Source organism: Monodon monoceros, unplaced genomic scaffold (genome assembly GCF_005190385.1).
Source record: "Monodon monoceros isolate NGI ecotype Baffin Bay Population unplaced genomic scaffold, NGI_Narwhal_1 Super_Scaffold_18, whole genome shotgun sequence".
NCBI lineage: Eukaryota > Metazoa > Chordata > Mammalia > Artiodactyla > Monodontidae > Monodon > Monodon monoceros.
This window is the reverse complement of record NW_021703774.1, coordinates 150,709,514-150,729,359: the sequence shown is the minus strand read 5'-3', so window position 1 is coordinate 150,729,359 and position 19,846 is coordinate 150,709,514. Positions and strand designations below refer to the sequence as shown.

Sequence of the window (19,846 nt, the reverse complement as noted above, 5' to 3'; positions counted from 1 at the left end):
TTAATGAATGTGTGAAGCAAATCATTAACTCATGTCCCAAACTCAAGTGCAGATGTACCATTTTATAGACATGAATGGGAAAATAACACCCTTTGAGAGCACCTGGCTGACACTTTGGAAGCCATTCTGAGACCTCTGGTTCCAAGACATCTCTTCCACCATACCTGACGGAGGGGAGGTGGAGCTGAATCAGGGGCTGAAGCACAGGGAGCCTGGTGAAATTTCTGGCTTCCACCACCTCATCACAAAGACATAGATCTCGACACTGATTTCTTCTCTCTCACTAACAGATTTAGAGAGAAGGCATCTTAACCTTTTATTTTGATATACAAACAACGGTTGCTGTTCTATGGTGCCCAGATCAAAACAAGAGACAAAACACTGCACACCTCTGATCCACTGTGATTTACAAGTGCACTGTATGAATTTCCTTTGTTATCGTGACCTTTCATGTGACTTTTGAGACTGTATTGAGTGCTGAATGTTTTCTCACAGCCATTACTGGGGCAGAAAAAGGGTCTTTCACCTGCAAGAATGACAAGAGGTATTAATTTTACCATAAAATCATTTCACTGGATTAAGACATGTACTTTCCCCTAACAGAGGGAAGTAAATATTCTAATAAGGGTTCAAGTAATAAGTTGGATAAATTACAAGTTAATCATTCCAGTCCTAAAATTTAATGTAGAGCAAAGCACTGAGAATGGCCTGCTCCTGGGAAGTTAAAAGAGAAGATTAGTTTTTTTCCCCCCAGATTCTTTTCTGAGAATCTCTGCATTGGTTTTATTTCTTAAGGTTGGACTCCTGAGTCCCATCTTTAGATCCTTTTTACCTCTGAAAGAAACTCAAACATTATAGGTGAAGGCCAAATGATTAGGCTTGCTCTCTCCACAAAGCTCTACAGGTCTCAATGGAAGTACAGATATTTACTGACTCAATGAAGGTTAAAAGATAAAAATTAGCCTAAACTCACCAGTATGTGTACGGACGTGAGTTTTAAGGTGGTGGCTCGCTGCAAATGCTTTTCCACAGCCATCATGATCACACCTAAATAAGTTGTTTAAGCAGAGAGGGTAGCAGTCATTAGCTAATAGACCTTTATCTTCAGTATCTCTTGTAAATACAAACTTACATTAAAACAACTGCTCAGAGCACTAAGATCAGCTCAATGAAACTGGTTTTACAGATGGGAATGATGACAGGTCCCTGGAAAAGTAAGGTGACAAATCTCGGATCAGAGGGAGAAGTATTTCTTGTCCTACAAGTAAGGCACATGTTGAGAGCCCTAACAGTACAAGCCTTCTGATGAATTACACAACAGAATTCTATTGACAATGAGAACACATATGGAAAATCTACTGCAAATGGAATATAAGGAACATCAGTGGTGGGTACAGAGGCTCTCACATGGGCATGGGGCCTGAAATACAACACTAGAACAAAATCAGTCAGAACATACTGGCTGTAATGTAATTATCTATAATCTTCAGAGAGCTTTTCTCTTTTACTTTCTTGATAACCAAAGCTAGAGGTAATATTTCCCTCCTTAGAACTCCTAGGGCATTTATCTATATGCTGCTTTTATGGCACCTGTCATTCCCAATCTTATTTTAGCTCTACGTGTATACATTTGTTATCTGTTCTCCTAGATTATAATTCTTTTGAGGGAAGGGTCCATGTAGTTCTTTACATCTGCTGTAGTCTTGCACATAGCAGGCATTCAGTAACTATTTACATGAAAATGAATGCATTTTCTTATAAGCCAACATATTTTATTTCTTTAAATAGAAAGCTTCTCTAAAGCATTTTACTTTTTAAGTACATAAAATCATTGTGTCTAAAGCCCCATCTAACATTCAAGAAAAATTAGCAGTTTTAATCATGACAAAAATGCGTGTGACTGAATAGAAATCAGAGTCCCCTTGACAGCCCTATGGGGAAAAAAGTAACCCAAGCTTCATAGCAGCTGGAGAGTAACCAACTAGAATCTGAATACTCTTGCTTTTAGAGGGGCCATGACTCAGGAATGCATCTGTAATTTTTGAAACACATTTCCATTTAATTGGTGTTTAAGACTTGACTGTCCCTGAAGACTTTTCAATTTCTAGGTATCCTAATGAGATGAGTGATTTGAGAACAGAAAGGTAGCATATTTAATGCCATGAACATAAGAGCAATCCCTCCTGTCAAATCAAAGACACTGTTTATGGGCCATTTTCAGTAACATATCTATATTACATTTAGGGGGAAATCCTTACAAACTGATTACCTTGTTAAAACTGTCATATAATCATCCCAAAGTTGTTCTTCAATCCCTGCTGAATGCCCAGAACCACGCTAAATGCTATGAGCAGAGGAGAAAGTAGATGATACAACTTCTTCCTTCAACCTTATATTTATACATGCATCAATTAAATATACATGTGTGTGTCCATATGTGTGTATATATATATATATATATTGAAATCTACAGATAAAAATGGATGCTCCTATATGTTTGTATGTACACATGACATATTACAAAGCAACAACCGAACAAGTGATAAAAGAAAAAAATACCTGAACCAGTAGCCTAAGCATCCCTACCCCTCATTTCCCCTCATTTCCCCCTTCCCTCCTCACCTCTTCTTAGGTACGGATCCCTGCCTCTGTGCTCAAAGCTCTTTCAGCATCTCAGTCTCAGATACTGTCTGGTTACTTGTGATTCTTTTCCACCAGACCAAGGTTCTCAAAAGGAGAGCTGGTATCTTAGTATTTCTCTAGCACTGATAAAAGTACCCACCGCGTAAGTGAGTTTCAACAAACGTTTCTTGAAAATAAAGGGGTGGGGAGGCTTCCCTGGTGGCACAGTGCTTAAGAATCCACCTGCCGATGCAGGCGACATGGGTTCGAGCCCTGGTCCGGGAAGATCCCACATGCTGCGGAGCAACTAAGCCCATGCGCCAAAACTACTGAGCCTGTGCTCTAGGGGCGGCGAGCCACAACTACTGAGCCTGCGTGCCACAATTATTGAAGCCCACGTGCTCTGCAACAAGAGAAGCCACCACAATGAGAAGCCCGCGCAGCGCAACTAGAGAAAGCCCGTGTGCAGTAACAAAGACCCAATGCAGCCAAAAATAAAAAATAAATAAATAAAATAAATAAATTTATTTAAAAAAAAAAGAAAGAAAAGAAAGGGAAAGAATGAGGCAGAGAGGCCACCACCCACAGAGTAGGTAGGGACGCTCTTGGACTCCATCGCCACTCCTCCAGTCTGCAGTAGTTGGTTACAACTATCCTGGGGAAAGCAAACACTGCCCAAAGAACCAGCGAAGGGAATTTCCTTTCCACTTTGACAAATTTTAGAGTACATCCAAACACTCAGCTGAAACCTCGTCAGTGACAAATAGAAAACAGCAAGACCCACCGAAATGGCTTTTCTCCTGTATGGGTTCGAATGTGCTTCCTCAGATCACTGAGCGTGGTGAAGTACTTGCTGCAGCCTTCAGATTCACAGTTAAACGTCTTCCCTGTGTGAAGCCTCTGATGTGCTTTCAGCCTGCAAGATATCCCAGAGAAATCCCCTTTGTCATAATGTACTTCCCACGGCAGCTTAATGTGCGTCAGGGTCAAGTGCGTCAGAATCCTATAGCCATAATACATTAGTATCCAACATTCCGTGCTCAAAGAGAAATTCAGAGAAGTATATGGCGTAGTGGTGTGAGTGTGACCCTGGAGCCAGGCTGCCTGGGACTCAAATTCTGTTCTCCTCTACCAGAAGGGGGACCTTGAGCCAGTTACAAAACCTCTCCGTGCTTCCATTTCCTGAGCAGTGGCTGTGAGGGCCAGCACTCAGGACACTTCCGAGCACACAATGGGTGCTTTTTAAGTGTCAGCTAGTATTTATTGTGTGTGCTATTTTATACGCAATGTTGAACACTAATATAAGTCTCTTGACACAAACGGTGGAAAAGGGAAATGGCTGAGTGGACCACTCCCCATTTCTTGGGGGTAGAAAAAAGTTAATCTTTAAGGTGAGGCAGGGAAGGAAGTGAAAGAAACCTTGGTTCCAAGCTCCTGAGCCAACAGGAGATATTATTCTATGCTAAATACTAGAATCCTGAGGCCAGGATGGCATTCCAGGAAATATGAATCTGGACACAAATGGACTCTGATTTTTAACCAACCCAGTATGTGACAATCTTTAAGTTACAAGTTCCTCTAATGAACTGTCAACAGTTGAGCATTCCTGTCCTCTTTAAAGCCCTGAAAGTGAACGTCTGTACTGTACAGGGAGAGCTCTGCAGTCAGAGCTGGGGTCAGAGGCTGGTGGTGCAGGGAGGGAGGAATGGGCTGACCTGTATAGCGTGTTGAACGCCTTCTCACAGCCCTGCACGTCGCACTCAAACGGCTTCTCCTTCGTGTGCACCCGCACGTGGATCCTGAGGCTGTAGGAGGTGAGGAAGGCCTTGCCGCAGCCCTCCTGATTACAGACAAAGGTGTACTCTCCCCGGTGGGTCTTCTGGTGGGTGCGCAGGTTGCCTGCTGTGCTGTAGGTGCGGGGACAGCCCTCAAAGGTGCACTGGTACCGCTTTACCTGGCAGACAGAAGACACCTTGTCAGTGGGACAAAAGAGCTGCTCAGGGCCTAACTCCCCGCAGGGCTTGGCTCTCAGGAGATGCAGATGAAACACACAGGTTTTTATCATCAACACAGAAAACACCCTCTAACAGAAGTGGGGAAAATCTTCCCGTTGACCAAATTACACCTGGACGACAAATGATGCGAGTAATGCCCAAGAGACAAGCTCGTAGGTAGGTAAACACTCTAAAAGAATATAAGAACAGTGTTTTCGGACTAGTAAACGTCTACCCCCATAGGTGGGCACATACTACTACACTTACCCATATTAAAATACAATTTGACTTTAAGGCTTGATTGAACATCCTGTCCTCTGGCACTATATCTTGATTGGAATTGACCAATGTTAAATTGACTTTAAAACACTCTGAAATTTATATACTCAGTCATAGGTATACTAGCACAGTTTTGTACTAGCATAATTTCCACTGCATTATTTTCAGGTCTACAGAATGAAAAAAAGGTACCATGAATTTCTGGGAGTATTTGGTAGTACAACGTTTCTCAAGCTGCCAGCCTATTGGTCTCCTTCCCACCATCACCCTTCTGGAAAGGGTGCTATCCACAGGTGCCTCCACCTCCCTCAATGCCTGTGGAACCACTTGGCCAGGTGGGCTTCACCGGACGAAACCATTCTCTTGAGCTTCCCGGTGGTAAAACTCTTTCCTCCTTCCCAATTTTCCTTTAGTATTTGAAAAAAAATCTCATCAACAATGCCTTCTCCTTCTGAAAACTTGTCTTTCACCACACAGTCATTCTCTGGGGCTCTTTATCGTCTTCCCTGAGCCACTCACTCCTTTTCTTTAACCTCTAAATGTAGGTTTAGCCCAAAACTTCTCTCTCATCTCCCAAACCTTCCCCATCTCGCCACTGGTTCAGAGGAAGCATCGTAGCCTTGGCTGGAGAAGACTGAATTCTGGCACTTAGGTTCAGGACTTTGGGTAGGTCTTTTCACGTCTCTGAACTAAAGATTCTTCATTTCTAAAAGGCAAAACTGAATGCCTGCCCTGCCTGTCTGACGGTGCTTCTGAGCAGAACAAAATGAGATAAAGCACCTGTGGAAAGACTTTGTCATTGATCTGATGCTATATGTATCAGGGTGCTAGTTCTGCCTATTCTTCAGCTTTAGCAAACATCTTCATCCTTTAATCCTCATCTTTCTCCAAAGCTTCAGTCCATAGCTCTCACCACACTATTGGTATTCATTCAACAGTTAATGAACTACTATGTCCCAGGCAACAAGCTAGATACCACAGATAAAAAGGCGACCAAGACATAAAGCTCTGTCTTTAAAGAGTACCATTTTAATGAGGCAGACGCACACAAATTATCATACACTGTGCTGAGTTGGACAACAGATACACACCCGCGGTGCTTGGGAAGCATGAAGAAGGGAAACCTAACCCCTCTAAGAAAGACTGGAAACAGTGAAGGCTCAGAAGCTGAGGCACTCTCTCTGAACTGAGGGTGTTTTTTGGTTTGCCTATTTGTCCATTTTTTAGGGATTAAACTGAAAAAATGTTCCTCAGACAAACTGGAAGAGATGGGCATTCCAGAAAGAAGTAACACCTTGAGAACTACACTGGAGAGATAAATGAGTACGCCGGTACAGGGGACCACAAACACACCTGAGTAGGTAAGAGACTGGAAAAAGAATCCAGAAAAATAAGGTGAAGCCTCCTTAGTTAAGCTATGGAGTAGAGGAATAGGACAATGGGAGCCATCAGTAGGTTTTAACCAATATAGCAACACAATCAGATGTGGGGTTTAGAAAAGATCATTCTGGAAGCTATGGAAGACAGACTGGAAGGCTAATAGAAAAAGGGGTAGAGATTAAGAGAAGAGAGACAATAGTCCAAGATAGAGATGAGAAGAATCTGAACTAGGGAAGTGACAGTGGACCTCATGAGAGACGAATTGCAGAGAAATTGGGAGAAATGAGTGGCTGTAGTGACAACTGGGTGCATGGCAGCGGTCGGGGAGAGGCAAAGTCAAGATCAACTCCCGTGATTGGGGCCTGGATGACCAAAGAGATGGTCACATACCAATTTTGGACTGGATGGGGGTTGGGGAGAGACGATAAGTTGGGTTTGAGGTGCTGCCAGGTAGAAATGTCTAGTAGACAGACATATAGGCTGGAAGCTAAAAAGAAAGTCTACAGCAGGAGCCCCTGGTACACAGATAATAGATGACTTTACTATACACTAAAGCAGGCTGGTTCAAGCCCCAGCTCTGCCACTTAACTATGTAACCTTTGGAAAATTACTTAAGCTGAGTCTCAATTTCCTGTTTATAACAAGGAAACAAAATCGATCTTTTTGGGGTTGTTGTAATAATTAGGAATAATCTGCGTAAAGTATTTCAGTAACAGGGACTGACATATAGTAGATGCTCAGTAAAATCTTGGCTACAAGGACAAAGGACGGGCTCCTGAATGTCACCAGTGTTTAAGGAACTGGTCAAAGAAGAGAAGCCACTGATGGATGAGTGGGAGACAGGGCTGGGGAATTAGGAAGAGAAGCAAAGGAGACGGATGTCACAGAAGCCAGAAGATAAAGAGTCTCAAGGAAAAGAGAATGATCGAAATGTTAAATGTCAGAGAAAACAAGGAAGATAGGACTGGGAAAACTACTGGATCCAGCAGCTAGGAGTTCACCAATGACTCAGCAAGGCTAGTTTTAATGGACTGATGAGGTCAGAAGTCTGGACGAAGGTGAATAAGGAAAGGCGGGGATAGAGACTGGAGATGGAGAGCAGTAGCACAAGTGGACTTTTGAGTTGATAAAGTGTTGTTTGTCTGTTTGAAGTAAGATAGGTCTTGAGCGTATCTGGAAGGAGAAAGGTCCTGGAAAAAAGAAGCTGAGGATCTGGGAGGAACATAAAGACCACAAGGATATTTAAAAGCCTGGGTGGAGGGAAAAGCCTCAGGTAGGGGGAAGGACATTCAGTTTCAGAGAAGGAGGATCTGAGGTGAGGGTGCGTATGATTCAAGGGCCTTGTGGGCCATGCGGTCTCTCTCACAGCCACTCAACTCTGCTGCTGTATGTGACAGTAACCATAGACAATATATAAATGGACAAGCAAGGCTGTGCACCAAAAAAACTTTATTTATGGACAATGAAATCTGAATTTCATATCATTTTCATATATCATGAAATAATGTTCTTTTGATTTTAAAAATAATTTTAAAATGTGAAAACCATTCTACAAAAACCGGCGTCTGTATGGACTTGGCCTGTGGACCACAGTGTGCCAAACCCTGAAAACCTGTGGGCGTGGGGAAGGGAGGGGCCCATCTCCCCTCTGGCTCCTTGTCCTTCTCTCAAAAGCCCATCTCCCGGGTGTGGAGAAAACGGAACCCTCTTGCACGGTTGGTGGGAATGCAAACTGATACAGCCACTATGGAGAACGGTATGGAGGTTCCTTAAAAAACTAAAAATAGAATTACCATACGACCCAGCAATCCCACTACTGGGCATATACCCTGAGAAAACCATAATTCAAAAAGAGTCATGTACCACAATGTCCACTGCAGCTCTATTTACAATAGCCAGGCCATGGAAGCAGCCTAAGTGTCCATCGACAGATGCATGGATAAAGAAGATGTGGCACATATATACAATGGAATATTACTCAGCCATAAAAAGAAACGAAATTGAGTTATTTGTAGAGAGGTGGATGGACCTCGAGTCTGTCATACAGAGTGAAGTCAGAAAGAGAAAAACAAACACCGTATGCTAACACATATATATGGAATCTTAAAAAAAAATGGTTATGAAGAACCCAGGGGCAGGAGAGGAATAAAGATGCAGATGTAGAGAATGGACTTGAGGACACGGGAGCGGGAAGGGTAAGCTGGGACGAAGTGAGAGAGAGGCATGGACATATATACACTACCAAATGTAAAATAGATAGCTAGTGGGAAGCAGCCGCATAGCACAGGGAGATCAGCTCGGTGCTTTGTGACCACCTAGAGGGGTGGGATAGGGAGGGTGGGAGGGAGATGCAAGAGGGAGGAGATACGGGGATATACGTATGTGTATAGCTGATTCACTTTGTTATAAAGCAGAAACTAACACACCACTGTAAAGCAATTATACTCCAATAAAGATGTTAAAAAAAAAAAAAAAAGCCCATCTAGCCTCTGGCTCCTTGTCCTTCTCTCAAAAGCCCAACCACCGATAGGATCTTGCACATGTCTTTAGGTTCCCCAGGCAAGTGCTCTCTCGCTCATCCATCCCCTTCCCTTCCCCATGCCACACAGGACATGCTCCATATACATCTGCTGAACTGAGCTACTGACCAGGCATTCTCATATCTCAGTGCCTAGCTTTGAAGCCAATCACTGCCAGATTTATTCTAAAACAGTGTCCCACATGTACCACCTCTCTGCTCAAATGAGTAAGTCCCAATTCCCTAGCCTTGTACTCAAAGTCCTTCCAGGTCCTCTTCTGTCACCAGGCCAAAAGCAGGCTCTGTCGAGGCCTACAGGGGACGGTAACCCCTTCCCTAACTGCAACACTGAATTCCCACTCGCGTGCCTTTGTTCTCTCTCTTTTCTCTCTACTGGAAATGCCTGGTTCCTTTCTTCTCTGCTTTTCTGTGTCTCTCTCTTCCATTCAAGCCTCACTACCTCCGATGCCCGCCACCATCACTCCATATCTATGTGGCAGTGCCCTTCTCTGAATTCTAATAATATTTAACTATGCCACTCAGTGTACATGGTTAATTATCCTCTCACACACATGTCCTGATTTTTCATCAAGACTAAAAACAAACCTCTTTGGTGCTGCAAGATAGAGATTTCAAAATGATCACTGACCAGGAAGGAGAACCAGGACCCCATGAATGCTATAATGAAGAAGTCTGCATGTCTCCGTCGTAGAGCTTACGACGACGGTGAATGACAAGAGCAGAATTTCATTCTTAAGACGCTACAGCAGTTGATAACTTTGTAAGTAACAAGTGCAACTAACTATCCCTCCCTGTCTCCCAGCCCTACCAACCCCTGCTCCCATCTAGGTTTTCTTACTTGGCCAGTTCAAGCTTCCATTAAGTGTTCCTTCCTCAAGGACCTCTTCCCTGACCGATCCCTACCCCCTCCCCAAACTAGAAGAGGTACCCTTATTACAGGTTCTCATAGCATCCTATATTTCTTTAAAGCACGTAGATAATTTACATGATTATCTATTTGGAATCTAGGCACAGCAGTAGCTGGAAAACAGGAGGCACTAAGTAGATATTTGTGGAGTTAAATGAATAAACGGCTACTCTCCAGCTGGACTGTAGGCTCCATGAGAGCAAGGACCACATCCGTCTTGCTCACTGCCAACAGCCTCAGGAACTAGCCTTGTGGAGAAGTAACTCAGATTTGTTGAGTGAAGGAATGGATGACTAAACGAACAAACAAACCCAAACCAACAGGACTTAGTGTTGAGGAAAGTAGTGGCAAGGACTATAAGTGACAAAGCAACAGAGTTTCAAGGAGGATGGTCAACCAGGTCAAATGTAGCAGAGGTGACTGAGGGAGCATTTCTTGGACTCAGCCAATTCACAAGGTCAGAACTGCCCCAGCAAGACTAGCTTCACTGGAGGGGTAGAAGCAGAAGCCAGGACATAACAGGCTGAAAAGTCAGGGAAAAGCAAGGAGCTAGAGACAATGAATATAACTACTCTTTCACGGAACGGCTGAGGAGAGAGAGGGGAAAGTTAGGAGAGAGGACAAAGAGTGGGGAAGGTATTTATATTTAACGGGGGGACAGATGACCGTCAAAGCAAATGCTCCCCAATAGTATGCTGAATAAACGCACAACCTCACCCCATCTGGAGGAAGGCAGTAAATGGAAGTCTCTATACTGTGTCTTTCAGAATCGTTTCTAAACAGCACCACATTTCACAAAAAGGGAAAACTAAACCTCCTCAAACTGGATCAGAGGAGGAAGTTGCAAAAAACACGTTACACAGAGGAGGTGTTGCAACATTTGGTACATTTAAATACAATTTATTTTTTTTTGAATGCGTACATGCATGATAAACCTTATGTTCCAGGGATTATATTCTCCCAGGTGCTAGAGATAGAGAAAAAAATGGCCCCTGCTCTCAAGGAGCTCAAAGTCAAGAGGCAATTCAAACAGACAAGAACAATATGGTATGAGAAGTTGTATGGATACTAGAATATAGAGAAAAACTTAGAAAAAAAAAACTACAAAAAACTTAAACTTGGGGATGACTAAGAAAAGCTTCTCGAAGGAGGTGATACCCAAGCTAAATTTAAAGAACTTGAGGGAGAGGTGACACATAATAAATTGGCCTATCGAAATTAACTAAAGTATCTGTAATATGAACATAATGTCACCAAAGATTCCATTGGAAAACACGTTTCTCCAAAAGAGTTTGAGCACTGCATCACTTAAATGGCTGTCGATTACGAAGTTAAGGAGCTCAGAGACAGCACAGTTTGGGCTCACTGAGGACGGACCAGGTCTAATGCTAGGAATGGGCAGGAGGCATGAGCTTTCAGAGAACTAATGTTGATTCATAAAGTGTTCTGAGTAGTTCTAGAATAGAGAAGTATTTAACAAGGATGACTGCCCTGTTAACAGGATCAGAGGAGGAAAGGTGAATGAGATAGGCAAAAATGAGAAAAACACTGGAACTCTAGGAGACAAAAGCTTAAAAAAATTCAGAAGAGAAAAAAGGCTGGGTTTCTGCTGGAGGAAAAAGAAATGAGTCCGAGAGAATAGATCCTACACACATTAACAGCGCCATTCTCAATAAGGAAAGGGAGCCTCTGATTGTGAGCACCCAGCATCTGAACATTCTTATAAATAAATGATTGGCTTGGCCGTTACAGCTGTAGGAGCTGCCCTTTCCTTCCCATCACTAGGGACTTCCCATCCCTCTGCCCAGTACCAACTCTGGTTCCACACTGGCAGTGATCTCCTTTCTCCCACTCCATAATGTGCAACCAAAGAGCTCGAAGTAGGAATGGAAGAGCCCTGCAGTGACCTCCACTGCCCATCTCAGAGCTGAATTTACATAGCTGCTCCCACACCTAAATCCTTTACCCTTACAGAACTAATGCCATCCTGTTGCCCCTCGACTGCATGAACTGACTAAAGGAAATACAGCTCCTTAGAAATACAGCTGAGTAGAAGGGTTTTAAAAGAGCAACGCTTAAGAATGCTGATCCTGGACTTTCCTGGTGGCACAGTGGTTAAGAATCCTCCTGCCAAGGCAGAGGACATGGGTTCGAGCCCTGGCCCGGGAAGATCCCACATGCCACGGAGCAACTAAGACCACAAGCCACAACTACTGAAGCCCGAGTGCCACAACTACTGAAGCCCACACGCCTAGAGCCTGTGCTGCACAACAAGAAGCTACCGCAGTGAGAAGCCCGCGCACTGCAATGAAGAGTAGCCCCTGCTCGCCGCAACTAGGGAAAGCCCGCGTGCAGCAACGAAGACCCAACGCAGCCATAAATAAATTAATTTTTTAAAAAAAGAATGCTGATCCTCAGCAAAATGACAATGTTTTGGGTTTTTTTTTTGCGGTACGCGGGCCTCTCACTGTTGCGGCCTCTCCCGCTGTGGAGCACAGGCTCACGGGCCCAGCCGCTCCGCGGCATGTGGGATCTCCCCAGACCGGGGCACGAACCCGTGTCGCCTGCATCGGCAGGCGGACTCTCAACCACTGCGCCACCAGGGAAGCCCAAAATGACAATGTTTTGATCTGAGAGTTTTCAAAGCTACCAAATCAACAGGCAGACAGTAGTAAAGTAGCAAGTTCGAGAATAAGACATGTGCAATTTGAATGGGAATGACCAGTGGCCCTGCGGAAGGAGAAGACAGCACCTGTAGCAAGGTTCTGGTTGGTTTATTTTTGTACAAGACAAGCACGAGGGAAAAAAAATGAAGTAATAGGTAAGCCAACCACACACTATAGGAAACAATGGAACAATCAAGGGTAAACAGGAACATCAAGCAAAAATCTGACTCTGAAAATAAGCTGCTTCGGAAGCCAAGAAGACTAACTAGTTATCAAATGATCTGATTTCTCAAGAGTAACACCTGGGTGTAGAGATGGAGAAAAGACCAAGTTTTTTGTTTTTTGTTTTTTTTTAAAGGTGGGGGTGGGGGAATGTAAAGAAATCATGAAGAGTGTTATCAAATAGTCATAAACACTGGCCTCTTCAGGGCAATTAAATGGATTTAAATGCCAAAAAATAAAATAAAATAACACCTCTGTTAAAACAAAAGCTACGGTTAAGATGGTGCTTCAGGAAGGCGAGTCTCCTGAATGCCTGGTCATTTAGCAAAATTTTCAAAGGCTGAAAGCCACTGCTGCTTCTCCCTCAGTCCCCAACCAACCCTGCAACTAATGATTTCAAAAATAGTTTCTAGAACCTTCCGTGTAGGTCTCATGGATAGAATGGGAAAATGTGGTGAGAGGGAAGTAGAGTGAGCTAAATCCACGGTAGACTGAACAAGGTGCTTACAGTGCCCTTGACCTTGTCCTATTACATGATTATCAAGGATCAGAAGACATGAGTGGTAAACCAGGCTTGCAAGTAGGAGGAAGTGGGAAAAGTGACAGCTCATATCACTGACTGCATAATCATTCCTTCTCTACCCTCCTCCTTTTCTGCCTAGATCAGCATTTCCCAAAATGTGTTCCACAAAACACTGACTGTGGAAATAAGGCCCGAAACATGGTTTCCCAAGTTCAAAATATTTGGAGAATTCTGCATGTCCTTCCTTCTTAGTTATTATCAAAAGCTCTTGAGAAATCCCATACTAATAAGCAAATCTCTGTCTTGATTTAACTTTATGTTTCCCAAACATCTGCTCTTGAAACACTCTCACATAGTAATCATTAACTGAGGATGGCCCAAAGTTTAGGCCCTAAGCCATGTTCAAATTTTCTCTGCTAAAAAAATGATCCAGTCCCCTTGACTTACTACCGCCTCATCACTCTTCTTCCTCCAACTACCCTATTAGAAAAAGAAAAGAAAAAGCTGATGCTTCCTGCCTCCTGTTTCCTCACCGCCCACTCACTGCTCCATAGCTTGACATCTGCCTTCAGCCTCCAGCGCTCTAGCGCAAGTCTTCCCATGAGGTGATCAACTGCACAAGCAGAAGAACTAATGGCTCCTCTTCGGCCCCTCAATCCCTCTGCAGGGTCACTTCTTAAACCTCTCTTCCCTCAGCTTCCACAGCACTGCGTTCCACCCATCCCTGGGACCAAGGGAACTCTGGTTCCTCTTTCTCTTTCCAACCCTTAAATTCTCAGAACAATTCCTACTTCTCCCTTGGGTTATTTGCCCACAGTTTGAACTACTGCTCCTTCATGGATCCGCAATTCTATTCCCCAGCCACTTCCTCAACTTCAGGTCCACATTTCCAAAGGGCTTCTCAACTTGTTCACTTTGCTTTTCTCCAAGGACTATACATTCATTATACTCCAACCATCTCATCGATTTCCCCACCAAACATTCTCCTCTTCCTGTCTTCTTGATTCCTGTTATGGAATCAACATTCATGGAGGGCAAGGGGGACAGCAGAGTCGGCCGCTTTCTCCTCAGCATGCACAGAGCACTCTGAATGAGCCTCAAAGTACCTATCACAGTGGACTCGAACTACTTAACTCACTACTGAGATCTGAAGCTCCATCAGTCACCCAAGTGGCCCCTGTGCTAAGAGACAGAAGAAACTCAACACACTTGGAAAAACGGATGAATCCTTTGAGTCAGACTCAATTTATGGCTCATTCTTCAAACTCCAATAATATGCCAAGTTCTCTTATACTTCAACAAAAGCCCTGGATTCTTTCCACACCATCCTTCATCAGACTCAAAGGAAACCCCAAACCTAAACTGCAACTATCTCCTAAGCAGGCAATCAAGCTGCCACAGCGACCAGAGCAACCTTTCTAAAACACCACTCCAACCACGACACTTCCTGGCTCAGACACCTTCCGTGTATTTCCAGGATACAGTCCAGATCCCTCTGCATGCTATCACTGCCTTCCATGTCTGAATCTCTGCTGTACTTCCATCCTTCTCTGCTACAACTCCCTATGTTCTAGACTAAGGGTAGTCAGGGTAGCCCACTATTGGAATTATTGGAATACAGCTAACTGACATTTGGGGCCAGACAATTATTTATGTGTTGTAGGGAGCTGTCCCGTGCACTGTAGATGTTTACAGACCTTTGGGCTCTACCCACTAGATTCCAGTAGCACTTCCCCAGTGCGACAACCGAAAAACGTCTTCAGATATTGCCAAATGTGTCTCCTGGGGGACAAAACTACCCCCAGCTAAGAAACACCATTCTAGAGATTTCCAAGTGCCAGCTAACAGTAGGATGTTGTTGCTAATAAAATACAGACCATATCACAATTGTAGTACAGCGTCCAGATGAAGAGATAAAGAGTCGCACAGTATTCAGTACCAGTTGACTCACACTTGTGAGACTGTGCTCAATTACAAATTTTAAGGACTTTGGAAAACCGGAACTTGTGCAATCAAAGGTGACCGGGCTGATGAGAAACTAGAGGAAAATGTCGTAAGAGGAACATTTAAGTAAATGGAGATGTCGAGCCTGCACAGGAAAAGATGTAGAGAAACCCATGATCTTCAATTACCTGAGGGGTTGTCGGGTGGGAGGAAGATTTAGCTTGCTGCTCAGAAAGGAAGCACTGGAAGCTTCCCTGGTGGCACGGTGGTTAAGAATCTGCCTGCTAATGCAGGGGACACGGGTTTGAGCCCTGGTCCGGGAAGATCCCACATGCCATGGGGCAACTAAGCCCGCGTGCCACAACTGCTGAGCCTGCGCTCTGGAGCCTGTGAGCCACAACTGCTGAGCCTGCGTGCCACAACTACTGAAGCCCACGCACCTAGAGCCCGTGCTCCGCAAAAAGAGAAGCCACTGCAATGAGAAGCCCACGCGCCACAACGAAGAATAACCCCCGCTCGCCACAACTAGAGAAAGCCTGCGCACAACAACGAAGACCCAACACAGTCAAAAATAAAATAAATAAATTTTTTTAAAAAAGAAGAAAGGAAGCACTGGGACCAGCGGGCAGCAGCTGCAGGAAAGCAGATTTTGGCTCCATACGAGCAAAAGCTAACAATCAGATCTGGCCAACAAACTTTGTATTAGGCTGAACTGTGAAACACTGTGCTCTCGTCATTCTGTAAGTGTTCAAGCAGAGACCAGAGGAATTGGTGTCAGAGATGCTGCAGAGAGATCCCTACATGAGGTGGGAGGTAAGACAAGATGGTCTCACTAGGGTTCCTTCCAGCTCTGAGGTTCTAAGGCTAGCAAAGGAAAGCCAAATGCCACGAAAAAAAAAGATTCTCCAGTTTCAAGACCTGAATTACAGCAAAAGAGAAAAATATCCTGCTAAACAATTTACCCAATGGCTGTTTGGTAACATCTTACATTTAGTCCCTGGCATTGCAACTACCAGGGATCGTTTTTTTTCCTAGTTGACCTGCAATTAGTACCCGGATAATGTATATCACTACCTTTAAACCACATCTTTTACTCTGCTAATTATCACCCCTAGTACAATTTGTACAATGCTTTACAGTTTTGGAAGCATTGTTAATATGTGTTACCTTCCGCACATTAGCTAAATATGAGACGAAAACTTCTTTTAGATAACCTGCTCTCATTTACTGCCTCCTGCCCGAGCTTCTTACAAAAGAAAGCTAGCCTTGGGCTTCCCTGGTAGCGCAGTGGTTAAGAATCCGTCTGCCAATGCAGGGGACACGTTCGAGCCCTGGTCCGGGAAGATCCCACATGCTGCGGAGCAACTAAGCCCGTGAGCCACAACTACTGAGCCTGCACTCTAGAGCCCGCAAGCCACAACTACTGAGCCCGCGTGCCACAACTACTGAAGCCCGTGTGCCTAGAGCCCGTGCTTCACAAGAGAAGCCACCGCAATGAGAAGCCCGTGCACCGCAACGAAGAGTAGCCCCCGCTCGCCACAACTAGAGAAAGCAGGCGCGCAGCCCACACGCAGCAACAAAGACCCAACTCAGCCAAAAATAAAAATAAATTAATCAATTAAAAAAAAAGAAAGCTAGCCTTTATTATCCATTAAACTTTCACTAATAAAGTATAGTCCAGCAAATATTTATCTCTCCAAAACAAGTCATTTTTACACAACTCAGAGATAAGCCAAATCCAGTTATTTCCACATCAGAGACACGGATTTACCTCAGTGAAATGTCTATTTTATTTATGATCTGGGGAAGATATTTGCAATTTAGTTTTCCCAGATTTCAATGCAGCCATACACACCAAAAGTTCCAGAAAGCAGTCACAACAAAAAACATGAAGCATATACAGTAAGGAAAGCCACTGTAGGTCCTAATTCCAGGGGCTCCTATACTCCCTGGCTCAAACTGCTGATAAGAGTTGTGTAAGGACTTCCCCAAAGCCAAACTGGGCCCTCACCCACTGCTTTACTTACTTCTTTACGTTTCGTTTCTGGACATTCCGACTGCAGTGTGAGGGTTGCACCTTCGATATTTCTTGGCATGGGCGTGGAACCAGGGTTTATTGTTAAATGAATCTGATCTGGTGAGATAATGTGTTGCACATAACCCTGGGACATTGCTTCATGATCTATTAGATGAAAGCCCTCTTCACCCCCTAGTAGAAAAGGCAAGTGTTCTCCACACTGTCCATCGTCATCGTCATCTTCCAAAGTGCCAGGATCCTGCTCGATAAGAACAGTTGTCCTATCATAAACAGTTCCAGATGAGGAAGGCACCAGTCCATTCTTATCCACAAACCTGAGCATCTTGTCATCGGGGGTCAGCTCATCTTCCTCTACCTCAAAGTAGCTGATGCTGTCGTCTGGACTGTGCTCCCCCATGGTTCAGTCGTGCTCAGCCCAATTGTGAGAAATGGAAAGGTAGTGACCTGTCTGCAACAGAACAAAGCCAGAGTCAGAGCCATACCATAGGACCCAGGGACCTCCTCAGCAATCACAGGGCTCTTTTATCCTCTTCTTTCAAGAGCAGGACAAAGTAAATGAAAAACATCTTCCTTGGGACTTTTTTTTTTTTAAGTTTAAAACCATCAAGTCATTTTGAAGGAAAAACAATATCTTTTTTAATAAATTGAAGTAATGGGAATTCCCTGGCGGTCCAGTGGTTAGGACTCCACACTTTCACTGTTGAGGGCCCAGGTTCAATCCCTGGTCAGGGAACTAAGATGCCGAAAGCCGCTTAGCGAGGCCAAAAAGATTTTTAATAAAAATGAAAATAAATAATGGAAGTAATAAGCAGCAGCTTATAAGACCTTCCAAATGTGCCTTACTGCCAAACACTGTGAAGGCTGGTCAAAACACTTAAGGGGAAATAGGGGCAAACTGTTTCAAAGCTGAGTTGCTATAAAACTTAAAGCAAGGGAACTCCACCTAAATATCCCCCAAATCAGACCGTGAGGCAGTAAGTCTATGCTGGAAGGAGTAGGGCTTTGGAGGCAGGGTCACCTACCCACAAATCCCGGCTTTACTACATACTACTTGGGTAGCTTTCTGTGCCTCACTTTTCTCATATGTAAGGTGGAACTGGTAATTCCTGTTCTCAGGAAATTGTTATGCAGAGTAAAAGACACAATGTATGTTAAAGCACAATGTAAGACAACAGTAGAGAAATCAAGTGTGAATCTGTTCCCTCCTTCCGAGAACAGATGTTTCAGCTTCTGGGTAGTAGGGCTAATCTCTTATCAGGCATATGTAATGAAGATCACTTTATCTATTTATCTCCTAAAACAATCTGGTGTCCACTAGAAGCTATGCTTTATAGTGTGCTCTCTGCAATGAGGAAATGATGAGTCTTATTTTTGTTTCTACTGCCCCTAGCACAGTACACTGACACGAGGAGTTCAGGATATGTCAGTTAAATGAATGAAAGGCCTGCGGATATACTCTCTTGGAAAGATAAACTCTCTTGGGAAAAATACCAAATTTGAAGCTTTCCTGTTCTGGAAGAGTGATTCTTCTTCTACCTGTAAACACACAGGTTCTACAAACGCGGGTTTGGCAGACATAACAGAGAATTTAAAAATAATCACTTTTAGTTTTCAGTCTGGCTTTGCACTTTATCTTTCTCTTCTGCTCCGGATTAGAAAGTGAACCCTTACTCGGTAGGGCGGTTAGACAGAGTGGTAGTTACCAGAGACAGGCCAAGGGATCTGAGCCGGGAGGAACCGGCCCGACCCCTTGCTCTGGCTTACGCAACCCGGCAGATGCACATTTCGCTGCATCTGAGAGGAGAGATAAGAGCACCGGGGGCCCCATTGGGCTGCCCCAGCACCACAGGCGGCAACGCGGAGACCAACTGTCCGGAACAAACAAGACCAGGAGGTTTGAGGGTGGCAAACGAGAAATACAAACAGAGCACCCTTGAGAGGAGGCTGGTAAAAGGAACCTGTCTGGGACAGTCCCCAGTCCAGGGCTACACGGAAAAACCCGAAGTCAGGCTGGGGGGCTCCAAGCCGGGCGAAGAGGGGCAGGGTCCGGATCTCCATGGAAACAGGGGAGGGGGGCTGGATACCCATCCCCATGGAAACGGAGGAGGGGTGGGGTCCCTATGGTGACCGGTCTAGGGTCCCTACTGGAAAATGCTTCAGGAGGGAACCTAAGTCCCGCGCCCCCCGGGAAGTCCCCAGCCCAGGCCGCGTCTGGTTTCGCCTTTTACCTCCGCGGCTCCCGGCAACGGCGGCGGCGGCAGCAGCTTTTCCCCTCCCCAGCGGCACCATGATTGCCCCCACCTTCCCCGAACGTCACTTCCGCTTCCGCTTTCCGGAGGAAGGAGGAGATAGTGGCTCCGCCTCTCCTTCACGCTTCTGGTTGGTTTAGTCGGTGTGGGGGCTGAGCTCGAGCCTCCAATTGGCGAGCGGAAGGGGGGGCGGGGTGGGCACCACGGAGACCCCGCGGGGCCACGAGTTCGTCCCTCGCAGGGCAGCGCCCGCCTCGTCCTCCACCTGGGGGCGGGGGTTGCCTGCGGGGAGTCGGGGCTCGGCTCAAGAGGCACCAGACGCAAGGAAGAGTGATCAGACCCCCGGCCACTAATCCAAAGTAGCCCCAGCCCGGCTTGCGCTCCCCTCACCTTAGCAGCCACAACCGCAGCGGGAAGGACCCCAGTTAGCCGCCGAATTCGTACCCGGACCGCAAGGGGGAAGCCTGGAAGGCTGTGACATTC

At 45.0% G+C, this 19,846-nt stretch overlaps 1 protein-coding gene across 3 annotated transcripts in view; it reads right to left on the bottom strand.

Annotated features, from left to right (window-relative positions):
- The window catches only part of MTF1 (metal regulatory transcription factor 1), a 38,186-nt gene extending 18,776 nt beyond the window's left edge, over window positions 1-19,410 (bottom strand). Inside the window, exons 1-6 of one of the 3 annotated variants that reach the window (XM_029230620.1) lie at window positions 19,343-19,410; window positions 17,104-17,562; window positions 4,338-4,576; window positions 3,407-3,538; window positions 974-1,047; window positions 390-526 (exon numbers count right to left, since the gene is read on the bottom strand). In XM_029230620.1, the coding sequence (XP_029086453.1) occupies window positions 390-526; window positions 974-1,047; window positions 3,407-3,538; window positions 4,338-4,576; window positions 17,104-17,511 (990 nt within the window). In that variant the 5' untranslated portion in view covers window positions 17,512-17,562; window positions 19,343-19,410. The remainder of the gene's footprint in view (window positions 1-389; window positions 527-973; window positions 1,048-3,406; window positions 3,539-4,337; window positions 4,577-17,103; window positions 17,563-19,342) is intronic. The other 2 variants (XM_029230622.1, XM_029230623.1) reach the window with 2 other exon arrangements.
- Window positions 19,411-19,846: the final 436 nt, after the last annotated feature.